Source organism: Siphateles boraxobius, unplaced genomic scaffold (assembly GCF_051911475.1).
Source record: "Siphateles boraxobius isolate OS27281-9 unplaced genomic scaffold, OSU_SipBor_1 11, whole genome shotgun sequence".
NCBI classification, from domain to species: domain Eukaryota; kingdom Metazoa; phylum Chordata; class Actinopteri; order Cypriniformes; family Leuciscidae; genus Siphateles; species Siphateles boraxobius.
The window spans coordinates 18,983,340-18,995,051 of NW_027508711.1; the positions used below are offsets into that span (position 1 = coordinate 18,983,340).

The 11,712-nt window shown below is 36.3% G+C and overlaps 1 protein-coding gene across 1 annotated transcript; it reads right to left on the reverse strand.

The window, feature by feature from the left end:
- Positions 1-3,189: 3,189 nt before the first annotated feature.
- msx2b (muscle segment homeobox 2b) lies at positions 3,190-6,257 on the reverse strand. The gene is made up of 2 exons (XM_077197294.1): positions 5,844-6,257; positions 3,190-4,838 (listed from the first exon to the last, which is right to left on the reverse strand). Exons 1-2 carry the CDS (start codon positions 6,148-6,150, stop codon positions 4,417-4,419), a joined length of 729 nt encoding a protein of 242 aa, XP_077053409.1. The 5' UTR covers positions 6,151-6,257; the 3' UTR covers positions 3,190-4,416.
- Positions 6,258-11,712: the final 5,455 nt, after the last annotated feature.

An 11,712-nucleotide genomic window follows, 5' to 3' on the forward strand; every position in this document is an offset into this window, starting at 1 on the left:
TTTATGGCCACCATGTGCCCATCCTCTGATGGCTACTTCCAGCAGGATAATGCACCATGTCACAAAGCTCGAATCATTTCAAATTGGTTTCTTGAACATGACAATGAGTTCACTGTACTAAAATGGCCCCCACAGTCACCAGATCTCAACCCAATAGAGTATCTTTGGGATGTTGGGTAACGGGAGCTTCGTGCCCTGGATGTGCATCCCACAAATCTCCATCAACTGCAAGATGCTATCCTATCAATATGGGCCAACATTTCTAAATAATGCTTTCAGCAACTTGTTGAATCAATGCCACATAGAATTAAGGCAGTTCTGAAGGCGAAAGGGGGTCAAACACAGTATTAGTATGGTGTTCCTAATAATCCTTTAGGTGAGTGTATATATTTAAAAGCTTTTTGGAAACAATGATTAAGGTGGTGCATTCACATTTCTTCAATGTGTAAGGAAAATACTTATCGTTGATGGCTAGGGATACACCACATGACATTATAAGTGTCATCAAATATAAAGTATAAAAGTTTATCAAAACCATAAATGTTTGTTAATAGAAATATGCAGCTTCTTTATCATTGACCCTGATTGCAGAATCATTTTCAGTTGTAAGTTATTGGATTATGACCATTAAAGGTTCCCTTTATTTCGATAGTCCACTTTAGACGTTCCACTAACTATAAGTAACTTTGCAACAACATGTCAACTAACTCCAATTAGCAGTGCTCGAAGTGGGGCGGTACTCACCGGTACGCAGTACCGGTACTTCTACACTTTACTCTTAAGCGTACCTGCACTTTTTCTTGCGTACCGCTACTTCTCGCATGTTTGCCGGTACTCTACCACTGACAGAAAAAGCGTCAGTGTCAAGCCCGTTTCACATATACTCCGTTTGCATTGCGTATGTGGTGCATATTTTTTCCGCACCCGTATTAACAGGTTAGAGCGTTCACACTTCACGCGGATGCGCTCCGGCGATCCGTTCCAGGAGCGGTGTGTAGCCTATACAGCAGTGCAGAGATCGTTTCCACACCGAGTCTATTTCTGCTGTGCTGCACGTGCTGAATTAAAGTTACAGCGCATGGTTCGTGGTCAAAATGAACACAGATTGACATGAAAATATAATAATCTTACCATAAATGCATTTAATTAAATAAAATGTATAGTATCTCACCATAAATGTATTTTTGGACTTGCAGACTTGGAGGAGTTCCGTTTTCTCTCACACAAACACACACACACATAGACACACATGCACACACACACACACATAGACACACACGCGCGCACATGCTGGCAAACACACACACACACACAAACTCACACATAGACACACACGCACAAACACACATATACACACACGCGCGCACACGCACACACACACACACACACACACACACACACACACACACACACACACACACACACACACACACACACACACACACACACACACACCAGCGTTGGTGTTGTTGTACCAGCAATATCTCCAAGTTTTGTTTTTCACAGTAGAAACATTTTATGATTTGCCAATGCAAGAGAGTACCGGCACCTTTTTTCCCCCACTTCAAGCACTGCTCATTAGAGTATTAGTAGAGTGTAGTAGACAGTCAGTAGTCTGTTAGGTTCGGGTTAGGAGAACAAGTTGACTTTTAGTTGCCAAGTTATTTATAGTCAGTTGAATATCTGTTGGGGGAGCATCAAAATGAAGTGTTAGCAGATATTAAGCAGACAGTCTACTAATACTCTAGTGAGAGTTAGTTGACGCAAAGTTACTTATAGTTAGTAGAATGTCTAAAGATGAATATCAAAATAAAGTGTTACCTAATTAAATTCTCCCAACATATAATGATTTGTTTATTTTAAAAGGTTGACTGGTAATGTTTAATGAGATATCATACATAAGAACACCATGAGGAAGTGCACACACCCAGTCAATTTGATGTGTATCTTACACTGGTGTTGTTCTCCCTGTAACCAGCAGAGGAGGTCTAAATCAAGGAAAACATGGATTCAACAAGATCAAACAAGGGCAATGTGTTCCCCTATACCCAACTGTACTGTATCACTAGTCATGATCATTAATGTGTGAATAAATTATATTACGAATCGCATAAAGGGGGAAATTTTCTGCACGTATGAAATGTGTCGTGGACTTTTTAGGGCTTAGTGTACACTGTTAACAGGCATATTTGATTCACTTATTTTGTCAGTGGTAAATACTGTATCACTAAAAGCATTTAAAACTTAGCCTAGAAAATCGTGACCTTAACAACCAAAAAGTTGACTGGCACTATTACTCAGTTCTTATGCTCTGTTAAGATTACTTTTTATGACTTAAAATTAATTTTTCAATTGCAATGATGCATGTGAAAAAAATTTGTCTAGTTCTAAATTAACGTTTTTTTTTTTCTTCACTTTTTTAATGTTTCTCCACTCTGTCCGTAACCACATTATACTTAAAGCATTTATATTTAAAAATGGCAAAAATAGGAGAAAATGTATTTGAAAAAATAAAAAATAAATGAACAGAAAACCTATTGAACAGTCATTTAAAAAAGTGTGTTTGAGTCACTGAATAAAAACTTTCCAGACATTGAAGAATGCTTTATAGTATTCTATAATAAATAGCTATAATAAACTCAAAAGTATTTGTGAAATATTAATCTGTTACTACAATTTGAAGTAGGCTACATTTTCAAGCTATTTTAAAATGGCCTTGGCGTCTCTCAGACCTCAAACAATACAGAGGTTAAATCTTGAAATGAATCTTTCTGACTTTACGTCAAAAATAAACAAAGAATTAAACCGGCTACAATTACCCAGATATACTTGAGGTATTAAGTTCAGAACAACTTGACAGCTTTGTGAATTTAGCCCTCAGAGAGTCTCTTGACACCACAGGAACAGGATCAGGCAAATTGGCCGGTTTCACTGCGCTCTCGTAAGTGTCTCAAAGTCGACATTATAAAACACATCCGTGAACACTTTAGCGGTTCTGTGTTTGATTAGCATGACTAGGTTCGTCTTTTGATTAAAGGAAGCTCGTGAGTAAAGAGCTGACCATAAACGATTTCCTCATTGCATCAAAGTCACGCGGAAGCAGTAAAACGGGCCCTTTAACGTCCACATTTATAGAGCCACAACGTAATGAACAAGCCATAACAAGGCAATAAAGAAGTGAAACAGAACTAATCCAATACATTTTATAATAACAGCATAATCAAACATTACTACTATATATCATGTTGAATAGATCAGTATTTAATCAATGATCATTTAGTTAGAAATGCAATACATTCTACTTTAGCAATATTTTCATATGCTGATCTGTTAAGCATCACATTATGTTTGGTTCATGAAAATTCGTATAAAGTGTTTGCAACTGTTTTTTTTTCGTTGCAGAATATTGCTTTACTTCACTAACTTTTTTAAAATATAACTCATATCCATACATAATTCATTATGCGAGGATGTATTAGCTTAGAAAGGCTCATTCATGGGGGGGAAAACTATAAAAAATAACTTTTATCTAATTTAAAAACGGTGGAGGTGAACGTCAGGGAAAATGAATAAAAGTGAAAAAGATGAATAGAATAGAACTTGCAATTAACACTCTCTCATATACGTTTCTCAAACATGAAACGCAAATATCAACTGAATAAACCAATGCTTTTGCGTTTGCTCGCCAATTGCCATTTACTGTACATGTCAGATTGCAGTCCAATATAATTACAGTATAAATGTATATAAAATGTTGCATAAAAAATAAACGTCAACATATTTAGTTTCAAACTGCATATTCCATACTCACTGTCAAATTTGTTTCTAGGTTGCATGTGAACACAAAGTGTAGAAAAAAGGTTTGTAATCGTTTGATGTAAAATTTAACTTGACGGTAAAGCTTTAGAAATTTCATACCAATGCATTTCATATATAAAATTGTTCACCTATCATTTAATTTGTTTCCAACATCATGAGCTTTTGGTGAAATCCGTGTCCATCAATTCTCTACAGGTATGACAACAATCTCTAGATAAGTAAAAACAATGCGTAATGAACACATTTTAACAGGATAAAACCCCCCCATAAAATGTAGTAGAATTTAAACAATATTTTGTACACTAAATAATTAGTTTGACAATATATTACATAAAGATGTATAACACAAATATACACAAAAGGTTTGGCAACCGAATTATCCATCCACAGGGTAAAATTTTATCTTTCAGTCAGTGAAAAGTGAGGTAAAATGTCCCGATTTTCACGTAAGGTCTTTTAAGGCGCGAGTGAAGGCACATTATGACGTATTTCATTTTTTGGTTGTTGCTTTTTCGGACACCCAGTGATTGTAAACAATGTCTTTCTGGCCTTTTTGTACATCCACAGAGCAGAACTAGTCCATATCGCAGCACTTCCTCAAGCGAGGTGATACATGCTGTACCCTAAAGGAGTTCCATAGAGTCCCATTGGAGCAACAGGCAATAAAGGCCTGTGGAAGGGGTACGACTGGCCATAGAGTGAGACCGCCGAATGAAGCTGGGTGCCGAGAGGAAGAGGCAGACTGAAGTTGGGGTGCAGGGCAGGTTTGGCGCTCAGTTTGAGCTTTTCCAGCTCGGCCTCTTGCAGACGCTTGGCCTTGGCCCGTCGGTTCTGGAACCAGATCTTCACCTGGGTCTCTGTGAGGGTGAGGGAGCTGGAGAATTCGGCTCGTTCTGCGATGGACAAGTATTGTTTCTGCCGAAACTTACGCTCCAAGGCCAAGAGCTGTGAGGTGGTGAACGGCGTACGGGGTTTGCGGTTGGTCTTGTGCTTGCGGAGAGGACAGGCACTTTCCTGACCTGTGGTTAAAAAGAAAAAAGAAAGGTTTAAACGTTCGTGTAACACAATGTAATTCCTTATTCATTTTAGGTTGGTCAAAAACATTGATTTTAAACTCTAAAAAGGTACAATGTACTATTCATGTTTTAATAATAGTGTTCTCATTCAGTGCATTTTTAAATTAGCCTTCACTGAAAAAAAAGTCGCTGTCTTAAATTTCGTAAGTACAATCAACTTAGATGTTTAAGTCATTTCAACTTAAATTACATTAAGCTGACTTAAAAAAAATAGTTGAATCTTGTATAACTTCAAAATAAGTTAAGCAATTTTAAACTTTTTTACGAGTTAAAGCAACGTAAAAACAAATATTTTCATAACCTAATGATCATATACTTTTTTTTTTACAGTGTGCATAATGCATGCACGCAAATGTGTAATTTATTTTAATTCTTTTTGTGTTTTACTTGATAGTTTTAATAATAATTATTTGGTATTTAGGGGGTGGAGAAAAAGTAAAAATTAACATAATGCTATTATTAACAGGCTTTGTTATATTAGTAAACATGAGTAAATACATTACTCTACACGCTCATATTTTGCTTAATAATTACAAACAAAAAGTGTTTCATTTATTTTAATTTATAATAACGCTGTGTTCTTAATTAAATCTGAGTTTTCAGCTTGAGGCTTCATATTTGCAGAGCAGTGGGCCCTCATGGATCTCTAGTTTCCATGAAATTTATCTTTCACAAAGTCTCTATAAAACATTCATTCGCTTTAGTTGCAAGATGTCTAATGAGAAATAACCAGCAGCTAAATATGTTACATTTATAAAACCCCTAAAACAGTCTGTGGAGAAAAGTTAATCTTATAAGTTTATAAGATTGCGAAACATTTTTACGACAATTGTTGACTTAATATATAAATCAATAATTATCGTAGAGAATATCTTACAACCAAGCTAATTTTGTTAGAAAATTAAGTTTAAAGCATAAGCAGTTAGTTCAGAAAGTGAAATTGCTTACGAGTTTGAGAGAACCGTGAGTTCATAACCCATGAAGTGCAGTCATCCGGCTCAGGGGACTCGGATTTGACGGGTGAGGTCTGTATAAAGTGCTTTGGTATTCGAGCCGAACCACAAGAATCCCTGATCTCAGTCTTCGCAAACTGGCTGGAAACATCCTCGCGTCTTCTTTCAAAGTCCTTCCTGGGTTTGTGGCTCGATATAAGAGACTCCACGCTGAATGGATGGCTTGACACTGGAGTTTTACGCGGCTCCATGTCCCGACCTCCTCCGTCTGATTCCTTAAAGCTCGCGGTCGCGGACATCATCCTCCTCGCGATGAGGCTCTGGACGCGCGACCTTCACAATCACTCTGAGGTCTCATGCAAAAATCATGAAGCCTTTGATGCCTTGATGCACGCGGCCAAAACAGAACTTTCAGCCAATCAGAGCGCTGTCAAATTAAGGCTCGCGCTTTGTTGCTTACAGCAGCACAAGGCAACGGTAAAACTTTTAGCCAATGAGAACGCTGCTGAATTAGGAATTCTTTCGATTGGCTTATTGAGTGTTGTAAGAAAGTGTCCGTCATTATGATTCCCAAAATGACAGCGAACGATTGAGAGAAAGATTCTGCAATTTTGGTAAGTAAGGCCATATGCCATGGATAAATAGGACAGAAAGATAACAATGTAGGCTACAGTATTATTCATGGCACATCTTTATTGTGACTTGGATGATAAAGACTATTAGAGTTTCCATTCTAAATATGACCGATTGTTTCCCAAAATTAGTAATACAGCAGCTAACTTTAGACAGTTTGTTTTATTTGTGGCGTGTAAGTATGATATACAATACCGGTCAAAAGTTTGGAAAAATTACTATTTTTAATGTCTTTGAACGGCTTCTTATGCTCATAAAGCCTGCATTTATTTGTTAAAAAAATGCGGAAAAAATATAATATTGTGAAATATTATTACAATTTATAATAATGGTTTTCTATTTTAATATACTTTACAATATAATTTATTTCTGTGATGCAAAGCTGAATTTTCAGCATAATTTCTCCAGTCTTCAGAGTCACATGATCAGAAATCATTCTTTGCTGATTTATTATCAATGTTGGAAACAGCTGTGCTGTTTAATATATATTTTTTATAACCTGTGATACTTTTTCAGGATTCTTTGATGAAAAAAAGTTATAAAGAACAACATTTATTCAAAATAGAAATATTTTCTAACAATATAAATCTTTGCTATCACTTTTTATCAATTTATCACATCCTTTTTTTTAAAAGAAAGAAAAAGATGACTGACCCCAAACTTTTTAACGGCAGTGTATATTGTTACAAAATTTCTGTTTTAAATAAATGCTGTTCTTTTGAACTTTTTATTCATTAAAGAATAAAGTAAAGAAAAAGGTATCACAGGTTATAAAACAACTGATAATAAATCATCATATTAGAATGATTTCAGAAGGATCATGTGACACTGAAGACTGGAGTAATGATACTGAAATTTTAGCTTTGCATCACAGAAATGCATTATATTTTAAATTATATTAAAATAGAAAACCATTATTTTAAATTGTAATAATATTTCACACTATTATTGTTTTTCTGTATTTTGGTCAAATAAGCAGAAGACATTTCAAAAACATTAAAAATAGTAATTAGTAAATAGTTTCTAAACTTTTGACCTGTACTGTGTGCAATATATATATATATATATATATATATATATATATATATGTATATGTGTGGGTGTGTATATATATGTATATATGTGTGTGTGTGTGTGTGTATATATATATATATATATATATATATATATATATATATATATTGTGTGGGTTTCTGTTTTATCAGTTCACACCAGGAATGTTGTGTTTAAGTATGTTAAAGACAGTTTAACATTTTGTTCTGCTCTGTGGTCTGCTTCTGCTTTAATGCAAGTGTCTTCTGTGAATGTCCCATTGTATCTCACTTTACGCAATCCTTTACAAACCAGGACACTACACTATTAATGAAGTATAACAGCAGCCCAGACAAGAAAAAGTGCTTGAGGCATTACAATGCAATGTATCATTACTATCCAATGTATAAAGTGAAGTGTGATTATTTGCTTAAAAGCTCTTTTGACATTTGTTGTTTGTTGGGGGGGGGTAATTTGTTATTTGTTGGGGGGGGGTTATTTGTTCCTGGCTACTGTGGTAAGTGTCTAACGAAAGCATTAGGGTGTTGACTCATCAAACACAAGAGTTATTTTCAAAGTATCACAAATGACTGCTTTGAGAGAGAGAGAGAGAGAGAGAGAGAGAGAGAGAGAGAGAGAGAGGAAATGTATCTATCATGAAATTTATGTCTGGACACTGAGGCTGTTCGGTAATAAGGCATTAAACAGAGATGGATTGGTTTTGGTCTCGTCTTAAATGGGGGAATTGTTTGTAACCATGACACTTAGGATACTTGGGCAATCACATTTAAAATAAACATCCCCCTTCTTCTCCTGTAATGAATAGGAGCAGCAATCAGCTGCTAGTTGGACTGGTCTTTATGTGTGTTTGTATGTGCACTAATGCTGCAGGGTGAGATTCTGCTAGCGTGTCGTTCCCAGGAGCCTCAGCGCATTTATTAAGCAGGGTGATTTCACAGACAATCTGAGGTTTGCGAAGGCGCCAGTGAGCGGGGAGATGAAAGGCGCCTCTCCTCGGGGGAGAAACTGTGGCAGTTTAGCGGCTCCACTCAGGAGGAGTTGCCTCCCTCTACACACACACACACACACACACACACGCAAACACACAACGCATGCACACACTCAGCCGACACGCCCCTGCCCTCGGGCACCTTGTCGAGCACAATCCGACTCTTTGCGTAGATGGACTGAGAAAGACTGCTGAACTGTAGTGATAGATGAGAGGGATGTACGTTTGCAGTTGAGTATCATGGGAGCTGACAGGAGACATATGAGAAATACTCACCGTGAGACAGAGAAGAAAGCAATGTTATGCTTTAAATATTGCGATCAGACGAATCAGCCTTTTGGATAAGCCTTTTTGAAATTGACCAACACATCCTCTTTCCTTCCTGCCTGATCTCTTCGACCTTTAGAAATAAACAGAGATAGTTTTGTCAGAGAGTACTGAAATGTCAAAAAGATTGCTCCTGGTTTTTCTGGTATGTTTGGACACACCTTGAGCATTGTAATTATGGGCTCAGCTTTTGCAGTGCAGGAATGCTTGTGTAGGCATTTACATTTCTTCAATCTAACAATCTGTTTACACGTCTATTTGCCCTGCTTAACGCACGCTATGATCCACTAAATCAAACTTGTCGGCTGGCCATATCATTTCTTGATCTTTCTTTACTCAATAGGGATTTCTGTCAACTGAACGTGATAGAGATTAGTAAATGTTATCTATTGGTTAGAAAAGCAATATGATATTTTGCCAACTTTACATCACCATTGGTCAGTAACATAAACAGTTTAGATCGAATACTCCCAGGACAAGTACAGTATAAGGGTCATAGGTCAAGTCACCTTTATTTATATAGAGCGTTTTACAATACAGATTGTTTCAAAGCAGCTTTACAGTAACGACAGGTTTATTAATCATAGTTCGTGTTAATTTCAACATTTACTAATACATTATTAAACTAACACATTTTATCTGTTTATATGACATGAACTAACTAGGAATAGTTGAACTTTTACTAACGGCAACAAAGATTATTAAAAACTGTAACAAATGTGTTAATGTTAGTTAACTAGTCAAGTCACCTTTATTTATATAGTACTTTTTACAATACAGAGTGTTTCAAAGCAGCTTTACAGAGATAACAGGAAAATAATGCAAGAAAGTTTGTTTCTGCTGTAGAGCAGATCTAGAAGAAAATAACATCATAGTCCAGCTTAAGTAAGTTCAGTGATGGTTCATTTTTTTGTTTTCTCCATAAGGGATAAAGTATAAAGGTGCAATGCGAATCTCCTCTTTTTTGAGGAGAGCAATTCATGTATTGTCTTTGAACTCAGATAACGAGTGAATAAAGGATCACAAGCCTTGTCTCACTAATTAGACTGCATGACAGGACTTGGCACAGGTGACAGCAACTGTCATCACTTTGTTTTTATTAGTACCTTATTAGGCTTCCGGAGCCTTCTCTTATGAGCAAACATTTGCTGTAATGAGAGAAAATTACTACCCACCAAAGGAGGATGGCGCCAGCTTCAATTAGCTCAAGGGAGGAAGGTATTACTTAGAGGCAAATAAATTATCATGTAATATAAAAAATGATTCACTCAACACGATAAGTCCCCTGTTGTGTAAGTCTACCTTATGTTGATTCAAATACTTGCTGACTAAATTTTTTTTAAGAACTGAAAATGTAGCTGTTGCTTTAAAAAGATTGTTTGTTTCTTCTTGTAAAGTTGTGAAACTGTATAATGAATTAGATTTTTTTTTTTTTTTACTGGGAGTTTACAGACACAGTACATTAAGGCATAATTTCTAAATCTTAGCTTTACATGGAATTTAAGGCATTATTTCTGCATTGTTATTCTTTAAAGCTCAATATGCATTGTGAAAAGTGCTGAGTAAATATTGAAAACATTGACTTGATATCCAAACAAATCTTGCAATATGTTTCAATATATGTGTAACAATATATCGTGTCACAATGTATTGCAGTACAAAAATGCATAAATATATATTGTGGATAGTGACAATATGTGTTGTGTTTAATTCAACCAAAATGAAAATTTCTGTGTGAGAAAAAATGGGGTGGAATATTTGTGCACCTGATAATGCCAAAAGTCTTATGTTACCAGGTAAAAGTGGCCTACATGATATTAAATATATCTAGCCAGTGACAGAGTGCAAGCATGTTCGTCTAAAATAATTCTGTATTTTCAGCTACAGAATCATGAATATTTTTATTCTGGTGTCACCATTGTCCCATACATTGCGTTACCTGCACCAAGTAGTCCAAGCCTATTCATTTCCACCCTCAATGTATTACCAAATTTAGCATTTTAACCAACTATACATTTTTGTTAGCCTTTTACCATATGTCTTGGAGTATCGCAATAATATCGTATCGTGAGTTCAGTATCGTGATATGTATCGAATCGTGACATGAGGGTATCGTTACAACCCTAGTTTCTAATATACTGCTGTTTATTTACTGGATAGATCCTTGCGCCTTCTTTCAAAGTCCTTACTGGATTTATGGCTAGATTCAAGAGACTCCACGCTGAATGGATGGCTTGCGTTATATTATATTTTGTAATTTTGTATAGGCTCCAGCACCCCCGCAACACAACGGGCGATTTGGAAAATGTTAAGATGGATTGATTTTTTTTTTAATATATATCAAGAAAAGCAGTTTTAAGATACATGGTCATATGGTCATAATCAGTGTATCTCCACACTGATTGTAAATAATTGCAAAGTAATGACTTAAAAAGACTTTTAAGCTCTATGTACAACACATCCCTACAGAGAAGGACCAAAAAACACTGTTATGGCTGGCCTCTTCCTGGTTCTGGGTCCTCTTATTGGATCCCTGGAGATGTGCCGCCATGCCAGATCTCTGAACCGATGAAGCCATTAGGGTTCATGACTCACCCACCTTCATGACTAAAGTTTCCGTGTAAACGCCCACAAGTAAATGAAGGGGCCCTTTCGCGACCTCTCATTTCTCACAGACAGTGACTGAGCAATGCACGGAAGCCTTGATTTACGAGGACGGCTTACAACACTAAAGACAGGCTTTTAATTTAGGTCGAGGCCCTAGCATGGTGCAATTGTTTTTTAAATGTAGGGAATGGTACAAAAAATAGCGGTTGCCACAGCAAAGCGTGAAGGAGAATTACCCCTGGAGATATCCACTCAA